The sequence below is a fragment of the Poecilia formosa genome, unplaced genomic scaffold (genome assembly GCF_000485575.1).
Source record: "Poecilia formosa unplaced genomic scaffold, Poecilia_formosa-5.1.2 Scaffold453, whole genome shotgun sequence".
NCBI lineage: Eukaryota > Metazoa > Chordata > Actinopteri > Cyprinodontiformes > Poeciliidae > Poecilia > Poecilia formosa.
In genome coordinates this window covers 1-21,232 of record NW_006800392.1, presented here as the reverse complement: position 1 = coordinate 21,232, position 21,232 = coordinate 1, and the positions used below count along the sequence as shown (strand labels likewise).

The 21,232-nt window shown below is 36.4% G+C and overlaps 1 protein-coding gene and 1 long non-coding RNA gene across 2 annotated transcripts in view; both read left to right on the top strand.

The window, feature by feature from the left end:
- The window catches only part of LOC103155873 (carboxypeptidase M-like), a 21,767-nt gene extending 10,568 nt beyond the window's left edge, over positions 1–11,199 (top strand). Inside the window, exons 5-11 of the mRNA XM_016663894.1 lie at positions 3,682–3,854; positions 6,186–6,285; positions 8,000–8,105; positions 8,243–8,413; positions 9,803–9,955; positions 10,035–10,183; positions 10,731–11,199. Of these exons, the coding sequence (XP_016519380.1) occupies positions 3,682–3,854; positions 6,186–6,285; positions 8,000–8,105; positions 8,243–8,413; positions 9,803–9,955; positions 10,035–10,183; positions 10,731–10,982 (1,104 nt within the window). The 3' untranslated portion in view covers positions 10,983–11,199. The remainder of the gene's footprint in view (positions 1–3,681; positions 3,855–6,185; positions 6,286–7,999; positions 8,106–8,242; positions 8,414–9,802; positions 9,956–10,034; positions 10,184–10,730) is intronic.
- Positions 11,200–19,775: 8,576 nt separating this feature from the next.
- On the top strand, positions 19,776–20,128 carry LOC107833788 (uncharacterized). The gene is made up of 3 exons (XR_001659551.1): positions 19,776–19,838; positions 19,957–19,994; positions 20,069–20,128. It is a non-coding gene; the product is annotated as an uncharacterized LOC107833788 (long non-coding RNA).
- The last annotated feature ends 1,104 nt before the right edge of the window (positions 20,129–21,232 follow it).

Genomic DNA, 21,232 nt, shown 5'->3' with positions numbered 1-21,232 from the left:
CTTTTACTTTTCCTTGTACATGCATTAAAATTTTTTTTACATTTTTTATATTTTACCTTTAAGACAACGATACAGTCATCAGCAGCTGCATGTAAAGACACTTTTCACTGCGCCTCTGTTTTATTCTGCCCTGTTATTCTGCGCCGATACAGTAAATGAATGCTTGCTCTGTTCTTACAGTGAAGCAGATCTAAACAGCTGCGTTCTTACAGAAACATGAAACCTCAATCAAGCCTCTGTCTCTGCAAATGGTTGGAGGAATTAGATTTAAATAAACTCAACAACATTAGCTGCATTAGCTAATGATTTGCAAGAAAAACAATGGACCAACAGGAAAAACAGCATAAAAACAACAACCTCTCCACCTTAAGGTGTGTTTATTATTTTGATTAAGCTGCTTTAGCTGAGAAATGTTGTTTCTTTTGGGGAAAAGGAGGAGATTTCCTGTCCTTCCTGTTAAATCTAGCAGAAAACTTCCCTCAGGCTTCGTCTTTCTGAAGACGGTTTTAACATGTTCCACCTTTACTTCGCTGAAAAGCCGAACCCTTCTGCTAATGCACAGCAAGATAAACAAACCTCAGCTTCTTTCTAAACTGACCAGAAACATCTGATGACTGATGAGGAGTAGATGTGGCCCAAACACTCAACAACACTGGAGCTAAACTGAGATACCTGGAGCTGAGATGATCTCTGAGGCTCAGTCATTAATCCAGGTCTTTCCTTAAATCCCTCCATTAAAATCATTCCAGCTCCTTTAGTTCACAGCTGGACTGAAAGGCTGATTTCTGCTGTTGGGAACCACAGGAGAGCAGTGGACACGCTTCCGCTAACCCGCTAATAGCATAGCTAGTTTTTCACTTGGCACTTTTGCTAACTTTGAAAACATTTAGCGCACTTAGCTTCCCCTAAATTAACATTTCGAGATTACTCGGATGTTAACTTTCAAAACATCCTTAAAATGTCTTAAATTCATGAATATAAAATTATGACCTTAAAAAGTCTTAAATCCATAAAAATAAATTGATGTTTGGGGATTATAGTTTTTCAATGGGAGATATAATTTGAATTGAAGTTAGTGCTTTAGCCTTAGCCTCCACTAAATAGTAATGTTGGTGTAGCATTAGCTTCATTAAATACTGTGTTGGTGCAGTGCTTTAGCATTAGCTTAGTTAAACAGTGAGTTGGATATGCTTTAGCATTAGCTTAGTTAAACAGTGTGTTGGATATGCTTTAGCATTAGCTTAGTTAAACACTGTGTTGGATATGCTTTAGCATTAGCTTGGTTAAAGAGTGTGTTGGATATGCTTTAGCATTAGCTTAGTTAAACAGTGTATTGGATATGCTTTAGCATTAGCTTAGTTAAACAGTGTATTGGATATGGTTTAGCATTAGCTTGGTTAAACAGTGTGTTGGATATGCTTTAGCATTAGCTTAGTTAAACACTGTGTTGGATATGCTTTAGCATTAGCTTAGTTAAACAGTGTATTGGATACGTTTTAGCGTTAGCTTCTTGTAAATACCAGTGTTGTTGTGTTTAGCAGAGCTAATCTTCATGATTAGTGCTATGGGGTTAGTGTAGCTAACGTTTTAGCTCCATCATATGTGCTGCCAGGCTGGATATCAAACTTTTCTGCAGCTAGCTTGGTACTAACCAGATTCTACCCGTTTAGAGGCAAAAATAACTTAGTGGATCAATTTGGGAACAAAAGCTTAGAAAATTTCCATTTTCTCACTTTAAAAATGAAACAATTTTCCACAAATTTAACCCAATCTTGTAGCTTTTCCTTGGAAGTGTTTGAATCAGCGCAACAATTCTATCTAGTTTGTGTGGTTTTTTTTATGCTGAGACTAAATAAACATCAGATAAAGGAACATGGCAGGAAAAAGAGCATCGCTGATGTCTGCTTGGGAACAATGGTGCTTTGTGGCACAGAGGATTGAGATCTCAGCCTTTCGATGCACACAATAAAAACACAGAACAGTTTCTATTGGGCCCGCAGCCGTGCTATGTAACCATTCCAGCAGGGTGTGTTTGACTGTGACAGGAAGCCGTTCAGATGGATGACAAAGGAGAGAAGAACGATGGCTGGAGGCAGCGACTCGTCCTGACCTGTCTCTAAAGACTCTGAGCTTTTACACCTTCTCACCTTTCCCACCCTTCTCCTTTTCTGCTTCCTGAAACTCGCAGTCATTCACAGAGTTTTCCTTTTCTCCCAATACGATCCCCTTCCTTCTAGGAAGAGCCGCCTACCTGTGACTGGATCTGGTTTCCACCTCTCCGACTCGCATTGCTTCAAAGACAAAACACAAAATAACTAAATATATCTGCTACAGTTTCTCTTCGTGATACATCGAAGCATATTTATCATTATTATGGATGTATTTTTTATTCATTTCCTGTAATTTTTTCGTCTAGAATTGAAAACAAAAACACTAAACAAGTGACTCAGTCTGGAAAAATTAGCTCCTGCTTTTTGTGACGATAGTTTTCAATCTTCATGCAATTAGCAACGTTTAAGCAAAACAAAAGTCTCATTGTAGCTCCGTAACTTATTTTTACTTCACAGCAGAAACAACAGAAAGTTGGAGATTTTCTAAATATATTTTTACTTTGATACCATTTTCGGTTTTTATACATTTGTGCATTAAATTGTAGAATTTTTTGTACATTTTTCCATATCTGATGATGTCACACCCTTTAGGATTTGACCCTTTTCAAATATTCAGTAACTATTTCAGATTTAAACTGATTTCATTCAAATCAGTTTAAATGATCTCAGTTTAATGTCCACATGTACAGTTTGTTCATTTTAACAAATATATTTCTCGGCTCTTCCACCCAGTGTGTTTCTGCTGCTGTGGGAAACAGTTTTATGTCAAATCAGCTCAGAGTTCAGAGTTCACACTGACAAACCCTGAATTCACTCCCAGAACACTTCAGCTCTGATTTTTAGAAAACTTTCCTCTATTAGATCTTGAAACAAAGGCTCGCTTTTACATAAGAAGAAAAGGGCCGCTAAAGAAAAAATTCAGAAAAAAGTCAGAGTTATTAGAAAAAAATTTAAAAACCAAAACTCAAGATTCTGAGAAAAAAAATAAAGAAATTTAATTCTGCCTGAGAATTCAGACATTTTTCTCAGGATTATGACTTGGGGTCTCATTCTGAGAAAAAAAATCTGAACTCTGAGCCAAAAGTCAAAATTCTGAGAATTTCTTTTTTTTTTTTTTTTTTTTTTGAAGAATTCAGAATTGTAAGAAAAAAAATCAAAATTCAGATTTTTATTCCTGAGAATTCTGAAAATATGTCAGAATTGTGACTTTTTTTGACTTCTCAAAATCTTGACTTCTGGTCTCATTCTGAAAAACAATTCTGAGTTTAGAGTCAAAATTCTTCGAAAATGAGAAAAAGTCAGAATTCTGAATTTTTTCCGTAAATCTTCTAAATGTCTGCAACCTTCCATACGACCAGCAGAAAACGCTGTAAAGATGTTCTGCCTCTCAGCAGCTTTTAGTCGCAGCTCGTAGTTTCAGTCTGCCTCGCGACGAAGACCGGCTGTAAAAAGGCGGGAATCGCCATGGAAACAGTCGACTAATCATTTCCTGAGCCTGTTTCTTGTAAACAAACCCCTCTGTGTTAAACACAAATTGACCAGCTGTCTGTCTGTTTTTGGTTTTGCTCAGGTTCTGGGTCGCGTTCTCCTCCTCCAGCTGATCGCCGAGCTGGTCCGCGGTTACCGTGACAACGAGACCTGGTCGCTGCAGCTGCTGAACAGCACGCGCATCCACATCCTGCCGACCATGAACCCGGACGGCTTCGACGAGGCCGACACAAACTGCCTGATGAGCCAGGGAAGGTAAACCCAAACCACTTCGTTTTACTGGGACTTTATCTCACAGACAAAATGGTGATTATAGTAAAAATGAAGAACGAGTTTAGAGCTTCACTTTTTTTCCCTGAGTAACCATCTGAAAAGTGCGGCATGCTTTTTAAATTCTTCTTACACATTTCAAAGTTTTATTTTTTTGTGAATGGAAGCAGTTATGTACCAGAGTTTGTATGGTGCTTGAAATTCTTGAAAGTCATTAAATTTAGGTGTTTTCAGGGTTTGGAAAGTACTTGAATTCTGTTTAAAGTGCTTGAAAGTTATTAAAATTCATGCCGAACATTTTGGTAATAAAGTGCAATTTAATGTTTGGTTAACAGCGTAAATTTGGAAAAGATTATTAACAGTTGCAACCAGGTATTTACATTCGCTTAATAAAAAGACAAAATTTTTTAATTTCTCACTGTCTGAAGTTAAATCTTGAAAATTAGTTTTTACTTTCGGAAAGGTGTAAAAGCTTTGTATTACTGGAGATTTCATGTCTGAATATGTTCAGATTTTTTGTTTTGATAATTTTTACGAGAAATATTTTCATATTTCATCTTTTTTATGCATTCTGTAAATGTTTAAAATCAGATTTGTATTTAAAACTTAAATAAAATGAGGCATTTTATGGCAACGTAGCTAAAATGTTGTACTGTCGTTAGAACAAGGATGTTTTTTCCTTAAAGCTGGAGATCACTTCCTTTAGTTTCCACTTTCCTCTAATGTTTTAAGACATTTTAAAATCTAAATGGAAAATCAAAATAGGAAAAATGTTGGCTAACACTTTATTTGAAGGGGTGTTCATAAGACTGACATGACACTGTCATGAACATGAAGGAGTCTTTATGACAGATGTCATGAAGCGTCATTCGGTAAATAATGACACTTTTAATGCAAAATTGCTCTAAAAGTTGCATTGAAAGTCCATTAAAAATGCCAACTTTGCATTAAATTATCATAATTTACAAAGTCATGCAAAGTTGGCTCTTTTAATGGACTTTTAATGCAACTTTTAGAGCAATTTTGCATTAAAAGTGTCATTATTTACCGAATGACACTTCATGACAACTGTCATAAACATTCATAAAGACGGGTGTTATGTCAGTCCCTTTAAATAAAGTGTTACCAAATGTTTTTTAACAGGCAGCTAATAATCCAGCTGAACATTTCGTGGCATCAGATGTTTATTGTGCAAAAATTAAACAGTTTTGCTCCAACGCCCAAACTCTTATTACCAGGAAACCGCACATGGCGACGGGTCAGATTGTAGACAGATGGTTAAAGGCTCTCGGCGTCCCGTCGTGTTGTGTGTTTTACGACCTCATTAAGCCGAGTGTGTGGTCTGTGGGTTCCAAACATTAAAAGGATTTTTTTCTCTTGCATTAAACAGAACGAGGCAGAAACTTGATTTGTTCTTAGTTCTGCACCATTTTCTTCAAACTCGATGTTTTATCTTGAGTTCAGATTTTTACCGGATTTTTTAAAATTTGTTTTAGTTGAACTTCAAACTTTTTCACAGATTTAATTCTGAAAAGTGTGGCATGTTTTTGATTTTAGCTTTTCTGATTAGGCTTGTTGTAATAAGCAATAAACCGGTTAATCACACAATGAATTAAAAAGAGCTCAATAATTTACTTATTGTTTTTCTCTTTTCTCTCTTTCATCTGCCTCTCTGGTCTCAAATTTCCATTCTTTTGAAAGACATTTTGTTTATAATTCATTTTATTCGTTGTTTGTTTATTTATTTTGGATATTTAAAATGTCCTCCATGTGCATTAGAATTTAAAGTTTATTGATCTTTGAGAATGTGTTTTTGTTACCATTATGTTATTTAAACATTTTCTCAAAACAATATCGTTGTAAGAAGAACAGAATGTCAGGATATATTTACCAAACATATGCTCTTCAGTAGAAATCTGGTTTTAATATGAAACTGAATTAACGTGATAAAATATGAGTACTTTGTGTGTTAGCTGCCATATTTTTTTAAAGAAATAGTAACAATAGTAAACATTTTTTGTGAGATTATTGTCTTTTATAAATATTTTAAAGCTCTTTCAGATGCAAAACCAATTTTGAGCTTTTTCTTTTTTTGTGATCACAGGCCACACAAAGTCACATTGAGGGCCACGAATGGCCCACGCACCACAATTTGGACACCTTTCCTCTAACTGGTTTTCTTCCAGGAAATTCCTCACTGTTTTATTTTACTGACTTTGTTCCAGTTTGGTTCCCACCCTCTCGTTTCTCTCTGGCTCAGACATTTCTGATGTCTTGACGTTTCCCTCCGATCTGATCGATCTCTGTCCGCTTTAGGGCAAACCATAACGGCGTCGATCTGAATCGGGGATTTCCTGACGCTTTTGCTGGCCTTCGAAAGCAGCAGGAGCTGAATGAGGAGCAAAGGGAAGCTGAGGTTGGTTTCAGTTGGGATTCCTCCTTTTGTTAGGGAGTTTGAGCTTTTATTTAATGAATTTGGCCTAATTTGAGTCATTTTTAGAGTGTTAACTTTACACACTTTGACAATCAGATGTACTTGTTTCGAGATCTATAATTAAACAATTTAGGTTTAAAAAGGATTCAAATGATTCCTGGTAGGAGTTCAATGTGCAAGACACTGTTAGCTCCTCCTCACAGTGGATGTTAGCATTATTAGCTACTCCTCAAAATGGCTATAAGAACTGTTAGCTACTTCAGAGTTGGTAAAGTATATAGCTATCAGGTGGCTAACTATTAGCTTCCCTTTAAGGTTGTTTTATGATACCGTTAGGTACTATGTTAGATGGCTATAAAAACTGTTAGTTATAAAAACTGTTAGCTATAAGGACTATTAGCTGCTCTTCAAATTTGGTAAAGCATTATAGCTATAAGGCAGCTAACTGCTAGCTACCCTTCAAAGTGGCTGTAAAAACTGTTAGCTAACAAACGAAGTGGCTCTGTAGCTATAAGTACTATTAGCTACCATTACCCTATAAAAGTTAGCTGGTCGTTGATCATGACACATGAACTTTTATTTAGTAAGAAATAAGGATTCAGTTTGGGTGCAGATATTTTGGTTTGGCTGGAAAGACGAGCAGTTCAGTTTGAGAGAGGTTAAATTTAATATCATTAGCCTATAATTTCATTAGCTGGGTTCATTAGCTTAGCATTGTAACAGATCCAGGTGATCAGACGATATGATCCACTGAGGTGGTTTGTATTGCAAATAGGAGAAGCTCCAGTGCTATGCCTTGGGGGGCAACCAGGTTTATGAGTTATGGCTGTCATGGTGGATATTCATTAAACATTAAATTACCTGTGTAGCTTTAAGATGCCCTGAGGCTAGCTACCAACTTCTTTGACTGATCAATCCAGTTTCTGAAAAATATTGCAACCAATTTTAAACTAACATGAATCAAAATAGTGCTATCCTGACTTATCTGTGTTCAGTCATGTTTTCCTGCAGCAGCCAGATAAATGCCAGCAGGCAGATGTTGGAGTTTCTGTCTGGACCTGCCACTAAAGAAGGAAAACGAAGTTTATTTTGCTCCTTTCCTCCCCTGCAGCTGAGCAAAAACCACATCCTGATATAAAAATGAGAAATAAATAAATCCAAACCAGCTCTGCTGAAAACAACATAAGTATTTTATTTAAACTGCCTTCTTAAAGCCCCATAGTAGAGCTATATTAATCCATATTTAATAAGCAATAAATTAATCGCATGATAAATTAAAACTAGCTCAACAATTTCCATTTTACTAGATTTATCGTTTTTCCAACAACTGGATGATAAAATCTTAAGTTTGGTGGTTTGGTCTCAACTAGGCCCTTATTTTGAAGGGCAATTTTGTTTATAGACACTATATAAATCATTTTGTTTGTTGTTTCTGTTGCTTTATTTATTCTGGACATTTAAACGTCTTCCAGTTCCAGTGTTAAATAATCATTAGCATTTATAGTTTATCGATCTTGAAGGATGTGTTCTTGAATTATTACCATTATAATACTTGGAAAAGGTCAATATTATTGCTTATCACGATAAATTCTGAGATAATTTATCACCCGGCAAAATGTTATTGTGACGGGTCTATCAGCTGTATTTAAGGTCCGGTTGTGTTTTGTTCAGCTGATTTTTCGGTCATGTGATGCAGGTGAGAGCTGTGATTGGTTGGCTGCGAAGCGAAACTTTTGTTCTCTCCGCCAACCTTCATGGAGGCGCCATGGTGGCCAGTTATCCTTACGACAACAGCGACCAAGGTAGAAACAAACCCAGGAACCTCTTGTTGCTGAATTCTGCTGCAGGTTTTAATTGAACCATTTAAGTCTGTATCTTTTTCTTTAAGGTGTGTTAATTGGTTTTAGAAATGGTTTCAGTTTCCCGGCTGGTTTTGCAGGTTCTGTTTGGATGGTCTCGCCCAGCATCGCGCCTGATGACGACGTGTTCGTCCACCTGGCTAAGGTTTACTCATACAACCACGCCTCCATGCACAAGGGGAACCTCTGCGACGACAGTGGCCCTTTCCAGGACGGCATCACTAATGGCTACAGCTGGTACAAGCTGGAAGGTGAGCACAAAAACTGTAAAAACTAAACTACAGTATTTTAAAAATATTTATATCATGTTATGTTAGTTCTTTCTTTAAGCTTGTTTGAAAAAAATCCTTTAATCTCCAAGGCAACTATCCAGCTGTTCAAAACACCTGGGTGGACCTAGCTCCGCCTTCGAATCACAGCTCCGCCTCCACTCAGTTCCTTCAGACTAGCCAGCAGCAATTAGTAAATTAGCTCATTATGGGAGCTGCTGCTCAGAGAAATGTTTAAAAACATTAAAGGGTTAATTGAGAAGCCATGTTGGGATGACTTCCTGGAGGCGGAGCTTCAGAAAGAGCAGGAGTTTTAAAGAGACAGAGGCCCAATTTCACAGTGTTAAAACATGAATAAAGTTCTTTTCAGTCAGGAAAGTCAAACTCATTTTCATTTTGTGCCAAATCAAGATCCTGAATGTTGTTAAAGGACCAGTTGTACCAGAATGATGAAACTCAATAACAAACTGTGAAAATATTAATCAATATTTGTTCTGTATTCCATAAGTTCTTGTTAAAGTTTCATATTGATCAGTTTCTCCAGTTTCTCCAATCAAAATCACAGACTTTGTAGTGCTAATTTATAAATATTTGCGATTTTTGTGCTCATGTACATTAAACGTGTCTTTTTGTTTCTCATATTGATCACAGACATGAAGTAAAGCTGAGGCAGAAGTGTAAAAGTAAGAAATACTGCCACCTGCAGGTGGAAGTTAGCATCACTCAGTGTTTTGTCAGTTTTTATAGAAAATTTACTTTAAGCTCTAAATTATGCATTTGCAAGAAAAACTGCAGGGATCTGTTGATTATGCATGAATTTGGCATCTGGAGTTTGAGGGACCATGTCAAGAGCTGCAGTGGGCCAGATTTGGCCCCCGGGCCTTGAGTTTGACATTGGGAGCTTAATTTGTAGAAGAATGGGCCGGTGCTAATTAGAAACTGGGTGCAGCTGTGAGGGGAGAGCAGCAGCCAGGCTGAGTGAGAGAGGTGTGGCAGAGAGGAGCAACGAGGCAAAACAAAAACCTAAAGCAGGGGTGGCCAAGTCCAGTCCTCGAGAGCCACCATCCTGCAACTTTCAGATGCATCCCTGCTTCAACACACCTGAATCAAATGAATGGCTCGTTATCAGGCCTTTGTAGAGCTGATCCCCGTCTGTTGGAGTAAGGATACTTCTAAAACTTGCAGGATGGTGGCTCTCGAGGACTGGACTTGGCCACCCCTGACCTAAAGGCTAAAAGAACCCCAGGAGCAAATAAACCTGATCTAACGACAATAAACAACTAAAAGACAAAACAAAATACAGAAGCTATGGCTAATCATGACTGGAAAACGCATAACACCGCCCCTTTAAGAGCCTCTGTGTGGTTCCAGGTGGGATGCAGGACTACAACTACGTTTGGGCGCAGTGTTTGGAGCTGACCCTGGAGCTTTCCTGCTGCAAGTTTCCTCAACCCAAAGAACTTCCTGCCCTGTGGATGGACAACAAAAAGGCTCTGCTAGCTTACATCCAGCAGGTCCACCTGGGTGAGAACCGGGTATTAGCTTTAGCCCGAAGCTAACACCAGGCGCCGAGAGGATTGATGGGTCTCTGTCTGTCTCTTAGGGGTGAAAGGTCAAGTGTTTGATGGTTGGGGGATGCCGGTGCAGAACGCGGTGGTGGAGGTCGAGGGTCGCAGGAACATGTGTCCGTTCAGAACCAACCAGCATGGAGAATATTACCGGCTGCTGCTGCCTGGAAACTACACCTTCAAAGTAAATGACAATTACTACTTTTTAAACTTTACCTACACTGATTAGATCTCAGGTGTTAAACTATGTATGGCAGCACAAGAAGGAAAAAACTAATCTTTTCAAATAAGGAATGCAAATTCTTAAAAGAAAATGCAAATTAGCCACGTTTCCATCTGAAGCGAATCAGGCGACGCAGAGCGAGACTTCGTTACAAATGGCTGCAGGAAAGAAATGATGTAGAAATGTTTTAGTTTTAATGGCAAAAATTACAATGACTCATATTAGTAACAAAAATAACAAAAGTGTCTGAGTCTGGTGAATTTTTGTTTAAAACATTTTTGTTTTTCATTCAGTGGGAAGAAAATCCAGAAATTTTACTTAAGTAAAAGTAAAAATACTTCATAATAAAACTACTTTAATAAAAATAAAAAGTAAAACATAGAAAGAATACTCCTAAAATGACAGTTTTTCGAGTAAATGTAACTATGTCCCTGATGTCAAATCTGTCCTGCAGGAACAAAAAGTCAAAGTTTCTCATTTTTTTCTTTCTTTCTCATTTTGGTCTCAGGTGTCGTATCCGGGTCACGAGGTTCTGACAGAAACGCTCAGCGTCCCGTACGGTCCAGAACAATATTCTGCAATGAAGCACAACTTTAAGCTGCGACGCGTCGCCTCGGCAACGGTCCGCGTTCAAGCTGAGCCGAGCCCGTCTTGCAATTACTCATTACTGCCTCGAGGCGGCGCTGCGGCCGGATCCGCCTGGAACGGACTGACAGTTGGGTTCAGCTTGGTGACGGTGCTTCAGACTGTGATGGACTGAGCAACAGGTTCTGAACACCGACCCAAACCAAACGAGGTGAGAGGTCATCGAAGGTTGGCTTTACTGGCTGCTGCTGGTTTATGGCTTTGACATGTGCAGAAAAGGAGCTGCCAAGTGAAAACAACGTTTTAGCCAGGAAAAACTGAAAGGATTTCAAAAACTAAAAGAAATGATGGCTGAACTATCTGTTTCAGTATGGAAGAAGATTAGTGCCAAAGAAAAAAAATAATTTAGATTTTTTTTTTTATCAGAATTCTGTAATATTCTGGGTTCAAAAATCAGAATTATAATTTTTAAAAAGTCAAACTTCTGAATTCTGATTTTTAAAAATTCTGAATTCTGAAGCCAAAATTTTGAGAGAGAAGCCTGAATTCTGAGTTTAAAGTCAGAATTCTGAGGTTAAAGTCAAAATATGACCAATTTTTACTGATTTCAAAAAAATCAGAATCCTGGGATTAAAGTCAAAATTATGTGATTAAAGCCAGAATTCTGAAATTTAAATCAGAATTAAAGTCAACAATTTGAGAGAAAAAAAATCAGAGTTCTGAGTGAGAATTTTGGGGTTAAAGTCAAAATTGTAAAAATTTTTAAAGGGCGAAAAGTCAAAATTTGGAGAATTGTTACTTTTATTAGAGTTCTGATTTTTTTAAGTCAAAATCTTGGGATTAAAGTCAGAATTCTGAGGAAAAAAATAAATTTAAAGTCAGAGTTTTTAGGATAAAGTCAGAATTCTGAGGAATAAAGTTAGCATTCTGTTTTTTTCACTGGCCCTGATCCTCTTCCCCAGTCTAATGTTGAATTCAGTTGCACAGAAATTGTTTTTGCATTAAAATATAAAACATGTTTAACTAATTTTACATTTCCTCAACCACTGGTACATTTCTGACATCAGAAGCACAACTTAAGATTTTTCTACGTCTAACAACATTTTATTTAGGAAGGTAACAGCGAGTATTTCAGGATAATTGTTCAGTATTTATAAGACTTTAACTTCAAAGAAGCCATTAAAACTAACTAAAAATATATTAGCTTACTTTTGGTCTATTTACATTGATAAAGGAAGAAAAAGGCAGTTACTTTGAACTTTTGTATTTTTCAGAACAAACTGTCCATGTTGAACTAAAATTGTACTTAAATAATTTAAATTAATAAATAAGGCTGACTACATAAACAGTTATCAGTTAGCAGACGGCGTTTCAACATTTCTTCTGCATGTTCAAGGTGTGTTTTATGTATCCATGAAGAATTTTTATTGATAACATTATTTCTGTAAGAATTGCTTTTAATTTTTTTAATGCACTAATTATTTATCTTTATTAAGGTAGTAAGCTGATTGCTTTAGCATAGCTAATGCTAAAGCTAAAATAAGTTTGGTCAGAATAATTTCCATAATCATTCACATAACATTATACAAATTTATAATTTAATATTTATACTTGTTACAGTATTTATTAACTAAATTCAAAAATAATTCTGCTATGCTAACTGTTCATGTTTCATTCTTTTTATAGACAGGTAGTTGTTGGTAAAATTAATATATTTATAATATCTACATTTATTGTATATATTTTATTACAATTTAATCAAAAGTGATATAGAGATTAATTGTAATTTTTATTCCAGTTAAAATGTATTTAATTCTATATGTTTGAGGGTCTAAAGGCTCTTAGAAAGCTACGGTTAAAACAAATATTGCTGATTGTTTTATGGTCTTGCCTTTTCACAGAAAACTACGTTTGTGAACTAACTGCAGGTTTTAAGGTTATATGAGTAACTAAATCAAATCAATTGCTGTACAACGTAACTAATCACAACTTTTAATTTTGAAATTATGCGCTAACAGCTAATGCAGGCTAGCTAGCAGCATCAGGTTGCCTACAGCAACAAGGTTGAAAAAGATTTTGCTATAATTATTTTTCCAGATTATCTAGTTTTATAAACCAACATTTATCTGTTTATTAGGATTATTTTAATCCTAATAAACCAGCTGTGAAAGTAAAGAAGTATCAGCTGTTAGCCAAACGTTCAGCTAACAGTAGTTAGCTAACAGTGCAGTTGTGTTTTTTTTATGAAATCTTAATTTGAAGCAATATTCAGCATATATGTAAATTAAGGCTAAGATACCTAAAGCCAAAACTTTAAATTGATTAATACAAGATTATACAATCTTTGATGGCGTATTAGGATCCTAGTAGATGGAGAAAAGGTGATAATTTCCACCAAAAAAAACTTAAAAACTTTGAGCTTAATCTCAGAAAGTTTCTGAAAAAAAAAGTTTGAAAACTTGAAAGAGTATTCCATAAAAAAGGGAGAAATTTTGAGATCAATCTCAGAAACTTTCTGGAATAAATTTGGAAATTTCTGAGTTTGAAAAGTCAGAATTTTGCTAGAAAAAAAACTTAAATTTTTAGATTGATTTCAGAAATTGTCTGGAAAAAACATGGACAGTTCTGAGTTTCAAAAATCATACATTTTTGACATTCAGAAATTTTTTGAGTTGCAAAAGTCCAACATTTTTAACTTTTGAACCTCAGCAATTTCCAATTTTTTTCCAGAAGATTTCTGACGTTTAACCTTAATTTCAAGATGTTTTTTCCCAAGAAAATTGTTGATTTTAGAAGCAAAGAAATGTACTTAATTTCTTTTTAGAAATTTTTTTGTTTCTTTCTCCTATCTACAGTGGCTCTAGTATGGTGTCGTAAGTATCTCCAGTAACTAAATTTGAATTTAAAATGCCACTGGGCGGCTGGGGATTGCCGTAATAGTTCAGTTTTTATAGAAAAGCATTTATTTTTCTGCATGTCTAATTTAAACAGAGGTACAAAACTCCAAGGTTACACTTGGAGGAAATCGTCATATTTCTGCTGCTCTCAGAAATGAAAAGGATTTAAATTTAGTTTTTCCTTCTTCAGTACATCAGGGAGGAAAAGTCCTCTGCCTCAGGACTTAGTGAAGTCTTTCCAACCTGAGATTCACTCCCGTTAGTTGAGTGTAATTTTATCTGCGTGGAAAAGCTTTTTAAAATTAGCACTTGAAAGGAGAGAGAGCTGCTTTTAGAACGGCTGGGATTAAAACCAGAGCAGAGCTTTCAGCAAACTGAGAGGAAACCATTTAACTGGTTTGTTCCCCTCAGAAATGAGTTTTTCATCACTGCTGAGGATTTTTTTAATGTTAAATTGCAACAAAAAAGCAAAAATATATTTCTTTATTTGTAAAATAGATCAAATGTGCACTAACACACACTAAAATAACTGATTATAAAACCAAACATTTAACATTTTTGTTTTCTATGTATTTATTTATAAATCTAACCAAAAATGAGAGTAAGCTAGAAAAATACTCGAGAGCACCACCCGGTGGCCAATATTGGTATCTGACTCTAAATAATTTCATAAAAACATATTTTAAGAACTAACATTTATTTAGAGGTAGAATTAATCCATATGTATAAAACTGCCTCAGAAACTTTATATAAATATCTGTAACTGACATATTCAAGTATCGTCTTAATACATCAAAACATTCTTTATGACTTTAAATCTTGTGTGAACGCTGTAACTTTAAGTTAGTCTTTGTGTCAATAAACAGGTTTATTCATAACAGCAGGATGGCTGTTTGTTGCTCCAACACAAATCCAGTTTAATTTAATGTTTAATTTAGGGATTTAAACTGAGTTTAGGTGAATTAAGGATGGATTAGTTCCTGGATTGTGGGAACCGTTCAAACCTCAGGACATGATCAACTCTTCAACTGGATCAGGAGGCAAATAATAATCATGGAAGTCACAACTCATGTGGAAGCTGCTAGCTTAATTTGCTCAGACTTGTTCTCACATCTTCAGGGTAAAATGGATATCTGACTCTTCAAATCTGATGTTTTTCTTGCCATATTTCAGGTTTTTCTACTTTTGTTACTGTTTGATATGAGATTTCACCTCATAAAACCTTCTGTGCCACGCTGGACTGGGAGCGACTGCAGGCTTCAGTCGCTCCTCACACATCAGACCTCAGTAAAGCAGATGCCTTTCTTGTTATTTGCTGTGAAAAACTGATGGAAACTGAAATGTGCTGAACCTGGTTGTGGAAGGAAGTCTCATGAATAAAAACTATACGAGTGAAAAACTCGGTGCAGCAGTCATTTCATTCTGTAAATGCTTCTTTTGAGTTTGCGGTTTTATTAAGAGGAAAGTTTGACCTGAAACTAAGAGTATGAGGTATTAAAAATGTATTTTCAACATTACTGCAATGGATTTTCAGTTGTTGGCGGCTAAGAGCATGATTAGAGTTGACACGAATCTTTACACCTGAGGGAAAATGATATTAAAAAGAGGAGAACCAGCTTTGTATGAACAACAGATGAGCCATTTAAAGACTAAAAACAAAAATATCAAAGTAAAGCAGCTCATTTTTAGGGACTGACACTAGAATTGGATTAACTTTAAAATATTACCTCAATTAGTATTAAAAAAAACTAATTGGGTGTTAAAATACCCAATTAGTTTTTTAATTGCATCTGCACACCTGAAGTAATGTTCACCTGATATATCAAGTGAATATTACTTCAGGTGTGCAGGTGCATTCAGAGTAAAATGTACTATTATCCTGACGCTTCATGAAGAAAGTTTTATTTTAATGAGACAACACTGCCCCCTTGTGGGCAGAATTAGAAACTACATTCAAACTGCATTGAATAAAACAGATTTTTTTCCCCCTTAATGTTGACTGTCCACTTCAGATGCATGATTTTATTTAATTAATCTAGTTTGTAACTACCACTTTCCTCAAAAGTAAATTCACTACAAAAGCAACTTAACAAACCATTCATATAAATAAAACTCAAAACGGGCAATGTGCTTAAAGATAAAAAGAAAAATTTCAATTTTCTTTGAAAAGATGCATCACTACAGACTCGGTATACTTATATAGATTAAGATAGTATTGATAGAATACTCTAATTTATTTTCTTAGAAGTGAAAATTTTTACTTAAATTCCAATTAATATCAGATTTTTTTTTGTTAATCCGTGATCCACTAAGAATTTAAATGCCAGCTACGACTCATTGGACTCATTTTAAATGTCAAAGTGGACTATAAAACTTTTTTGTTCATTTTGAACATCATTGTAAACTGTAAGTTATTTGTTTTAGCATAAGCATGTTTTCAAGCTCATGACAAGCTATTATTTTTGCACATTTTCAATGTAATGTAATATTTTTTAACCTTTTCAATGTCATACTATACTATAAGTAATTTTTGCATATTTTCGACATATTGCTATGCTATGACTCACTTTTCAATTTTTCGAAATGATACTATGTGTTGTTTTAGCACTTTTTTCACATCATAGTAATGCGTCATTTATGCACTTACTTGCCGCCATAGTATGACTCATTTAAAAACAGACGTCATACTATGTCTCATTTTTGCTTATTTTTGACGTATTACCTTACTATGACTAAATTTTTAACCTTTTTTTGACGTATTATACTGAATCATTTTTGCACTTTTTCAACGTCATATGAAACGTAAAAACTGTCCTTAATCCCGCCTTTGCTGCTCCATTGGTTAGATCACATGTGTCAAAGTCAAGGCCCGCGGGACACATGTGGCCCGCCATGTCATTTTATGTGGCCGCCCAGCGTTTTATAGGCCCAAGATTGACTTAAAATAGGTTTTGAGCACGAATTGACTTCAAATTACATCTCCCATAATGCATTCCGATTGTTACCAGCCAACATTACGGCTTCTCGCCACTAGAGGGCAGCAGAGTCACCTCAAGCTGCTGATTGGTTTTACCAGCGAATAAAACTGAGACATCGACAAGCTAACATCAAAACGTCCAAGAAAAGAAACATCGATTTACAAGTAAGACTATGAATGAAAATGTGTGAATTGGTGTCAGGGCGGCAGGTGGCGCTAGACTTTATCTTGACCGACAACATAAAAAATTCGGTCATGTACTATTTTTATCCGTGAAATTACAATCATAGTAACATAGTAACATCGGCTATTTAGCCGCATTTTATGCGTATTCACGGTGAATCCAGATCCCATCACAGATTAAGCAGATAAATGCATCTACATTTTTCTCCGTAGTAACAAAAACCACTGACTGAGGCCCCAATAACTTTTAATAAATTAAATTAAGCGACTTCACTTAAATTAGCATCACTTCACCCGCTGGGGTCTGAACAACTTCCTCCTGGTTCCCATCTGCAGAAAAATCTGCGCTAATTCATGAGTCAGTTGGATCTGTCTGATCCAAACAGATCAACTGAACTCTGAGTGTTTTACCCTGAGCGGTCCGGTGTGAGCTTTTACCAGGATTGATTGATTGATTGATTGATTGATTGATTGATTGATTGATTGATTGATTGCGTGGTGTTCAGATGTTACGTCTGCAGGTCCTCCAGAGCGCCGCTCGCCTGGGTAACGTGAACCCAGAAGGCTCCATTTGTTAAATCCGCTGGATGAGTTACTTCCGCAGTGGTTGAGCAGCGGACTGCGCATGTTGCAGTCTAATTAACTTCTGCATTGTCATTTATTTCCTCCAGATAAACTGCCGGCTCCTCAAATGAATTAATACAACGTTGCATTCTCTTTAGTTTTCTCTGGTCTGTAATGGAGACTTGAATTTAACGCGCCATTTCAACCAAAGGTTTTGAATGCGCTTCCTAACCAGACGCTCCAAAGCGTTATTTAACAATATGAGGTGTTTAATTTAGTTTTAACTTTGTATTTTCATACATTTTGTGCTAGGGCTGCCCGAGTCTCGTTTTCCAGAGCTACTATCTGCAACTTTAGATGCGTTCCTTCTCTAACACACCTGGATCATTGACTCATTATAAACCTCTACAGACCTGAGTTGCTGCTGATGAGGGAAGTCAACCTTTTGTCCGGGGGGTTTTAGCAGGGATGCATCTAAAAGTTGCAGCCTGGAGGACTGGACCTGGGCACTCCTGATTTGTACCGTCAATGTGGCCCGTTGAGGGTGGTCAATATGCTGAAGTGGCTCTCGGTGAAATTGAGTTTGACACCCCTGGGTTAGAGTGACAGTCAGTCACACAGTGCATTCAGCCAATTAACGCACCTGAGGCAGTTCTTCAGGCCTGCTCCAGCTTTCCCAGTCAGGTGTGAGGAGGAGAGCTGGAGACAAAGGAGCTGCAGGTTGGTGCTTCCAAACAATCAGTTCATCCCTTTGTTTGTTATGCACTTTTTAAAAACTTACAATATAAAAATCATGTAGATCTGAACATCCGGTGAGCTTGGAGCCATGAAGCTGTCATGCACTGAACTATAAATGGAGTTGGTGAGTAGTGAACACAATGTTGTTTTGTTTGTTTAGCACGTTGGTGGTGGTAGCCAATGCTAACTGTTGATCATTAATTGTTATATGATCTAACTTCTTAAATTGAACATGTTTAAGATACAGATAAATGTTATTTTTATTATCTGAAAGTTTAGATTTTGGATATAATTGCATTTATTTCTGTATGTAATTGAAAAAGTCTAGTTTACTAGCAGGCTGGTATTTTACTGGTCCTGTTTATTTCAATACAGGCCAGGTGACCCTCTTGTCTAGGGCTAAAGGATGGCGAGCTTTGAGAACTGGCTGGGGGCAGGAGAACCTGAGATCCACTCCATACTGGTCTGGTAGGAGCCTTATGGTCTGTATCATTTCCCCTCCATCTCACCACACAGACACACAATCCACTATTCATCTCTTCATCTGAAATGACTTGCGTTTGGACATTGTCATCTCAAATGTCTGGACAATTCAACTATGGACTTTTCAAATGTGTGTTGGTCAGACACTGTGCTGACCATTGGGGAAATTTAAGACTGTTGTGCACAAATGTATGGAAGATCTACTGCAGTACTGTGTATATTTATTTTGTATTCATTTATTTTGGGTTCTATGTATATTTTGTCTTGTGGTGTCCACTTTAATTTTCTCTTTAAAATACATTTAAAATACAAAGCAGCTCCAGTAGACAAATTTAGTCTTCTGATATATCCCATCTCGTCCCTTTGTACATTAAATAGTATTACACATACTATACTATGATTCATTTTGCAATTTTTGAAGTCATAGTAACCTATGTGTAATTTTTTTGACTTTTTCAATGTCATAGTAACCTATGACTCATGTTTGCACTTTTTCGCCACCATAATATATACTTTGACTCATTTTTATTGTTTCAATGTCATACTATATAGTATGTCAAAAAATTGCTAAATGAGTCATAGTATATAGTATGACCTCAAAATGTGCAAACATTTTTCATAGTATAGTATGATGTCTACAATATGCAAAATGATTCATAATGTGTATAATGACCTCAAAATGTGCAAAATTGAGTCATAGATAGTATGACCTCAAAAGGTGCAAAGAATTTGTCAAAAATTTGTATTATGTTGAAAATATGCAAAAATTAGTCAGTATAGTATGACCTCAAAATGTGCAAAATATTTTCATAGTATATAGTATGTCTAAAATATGCAAAATGATTCATAATGTGCATAATGATCTCAAAATGTGCAAAAATGAGTCATAGTATATAGTATGACCTCAAAATGTGCAACAAATTGTCAAAAATTTGTATTATGTCGAAAATATGCAAAAATGAGTCATATAGCATGACCTCCAAATGTGCAAAGAATTTGTCAAAAATTTGTATCATGTCGAAAATATGCAAAAATGAGTCATAGTATAGTATGACCTCAAAATGTGCAAAAAAATTTTCACAGTATAGTATGTCTAAAATATGCAAAATGATTCATAATGTGCATAATGACCTCAAAATGTGCAAAATTGAGTCATAGTATAGTATGACCTCAAAATGTGCAAAAATGAGTCATAGTATAGTATGAGGTCGAAAAATTGCAAAAATTAGTCATAGTATAGAATGATATCGAAAATTTGCAAAAATTAGTCATAGTATAGTATGAGGTTGAAAAATTGCAAAAATTAGTCATAGTATAGTATGATGTCGAAAATGTGCAAAAGTTTGTCATAGTATAGTATGTCGAAAATATGCTAAAATGAGTCAGTATAATATGATGTCGAAAATATGCAAAAATTAGTCATAGTATAGTATGACCTCAAAATATGCAAAAATTAGTCATAGTATAGTATGTCGAAAANAGTCAGTTGGATCTGTCTGATCCAAACAGATCAACTGAACTCTGAGTGTTTTACCCTGAGCGGTCCGGTGTGAGCTTTTACCAGGATTGATTGATTGATTGATTGATTGATTGATTGATTGATTGATTGATTGATTGCGTGGTGTTCAGATGTTACGTCTGCAGGTCCTCCAGAGCGCCGCTCGCCTGGGTAACGTGAACCCAGAAGGCTCCATTTGTTAAATCCGCTGGATGAGTTACTTCCGCAGTGGTTGAGCAGCGGACTGCGCATGTTGCAGTCTAATTAACTTCTGCATTGTCATTTATTTCCTCCAGATAAACTGCCGGCTCCTCAAATGAATTAATACAACGTTGCATTCTCTTTAGTTTTCTCTGGTCTGTAATGGAGACTTGAATTTAACGCGCCATTTCAACCAAAGGTTTTGAATGCGCTTCCTAACCAGACGCTCCAAAGCGTTATTTAACAATATGAGGTGTTTAATTTAGTTTTAACTTTGTATTTTCATACATTTTGTGCTAGGGCTGCCCGAGTCTCGTTTTCCAGAGCTACTATCTGCAACTTTAGATGCGTTCCTTCTCTAACACACCTGGATCATTGACTCATTATAAACCTCTACAGACCTGAGTTGCTGCTGATGAGGGAAGTCAACCTTTTGTCCGGGGGGTTTTAGCAGGGATGCATCTAAAAGTTGCAGCCTGGAGGACTGGACCTGGGCACTCCTGATTTGTACCGTCAATGTGGCCCGTTGAGGGTGGTCAATATGCTGAAGTGGCTCTCGGTGAAATTGAGTTTGACACCCCTGGGTTAGAGTGACAGTCAGTCACACAGTGCATTCAGCCAATTAACGCACCTGAGGCAGTTCTTCAGGCCTGCTCCAGCTTTCCCAGTCAGGTGTGAGGGGGAGAGCTGGAGACAAAGGAGCTGCAGGTTGGTGCTTCCAAACAATCAGTTCATCCCTTTGTTTGTTATGCACTTTTTAAAAACTTACAATATAAAAATCATGTAGATCTGAACATCCGGTGAGCTTGGAGCCATGAAGCTGTCATGCACTGAACTATAAATGGTAGTGATGGGTAAATGAGGCGTCATGAGGCGTTTCGACT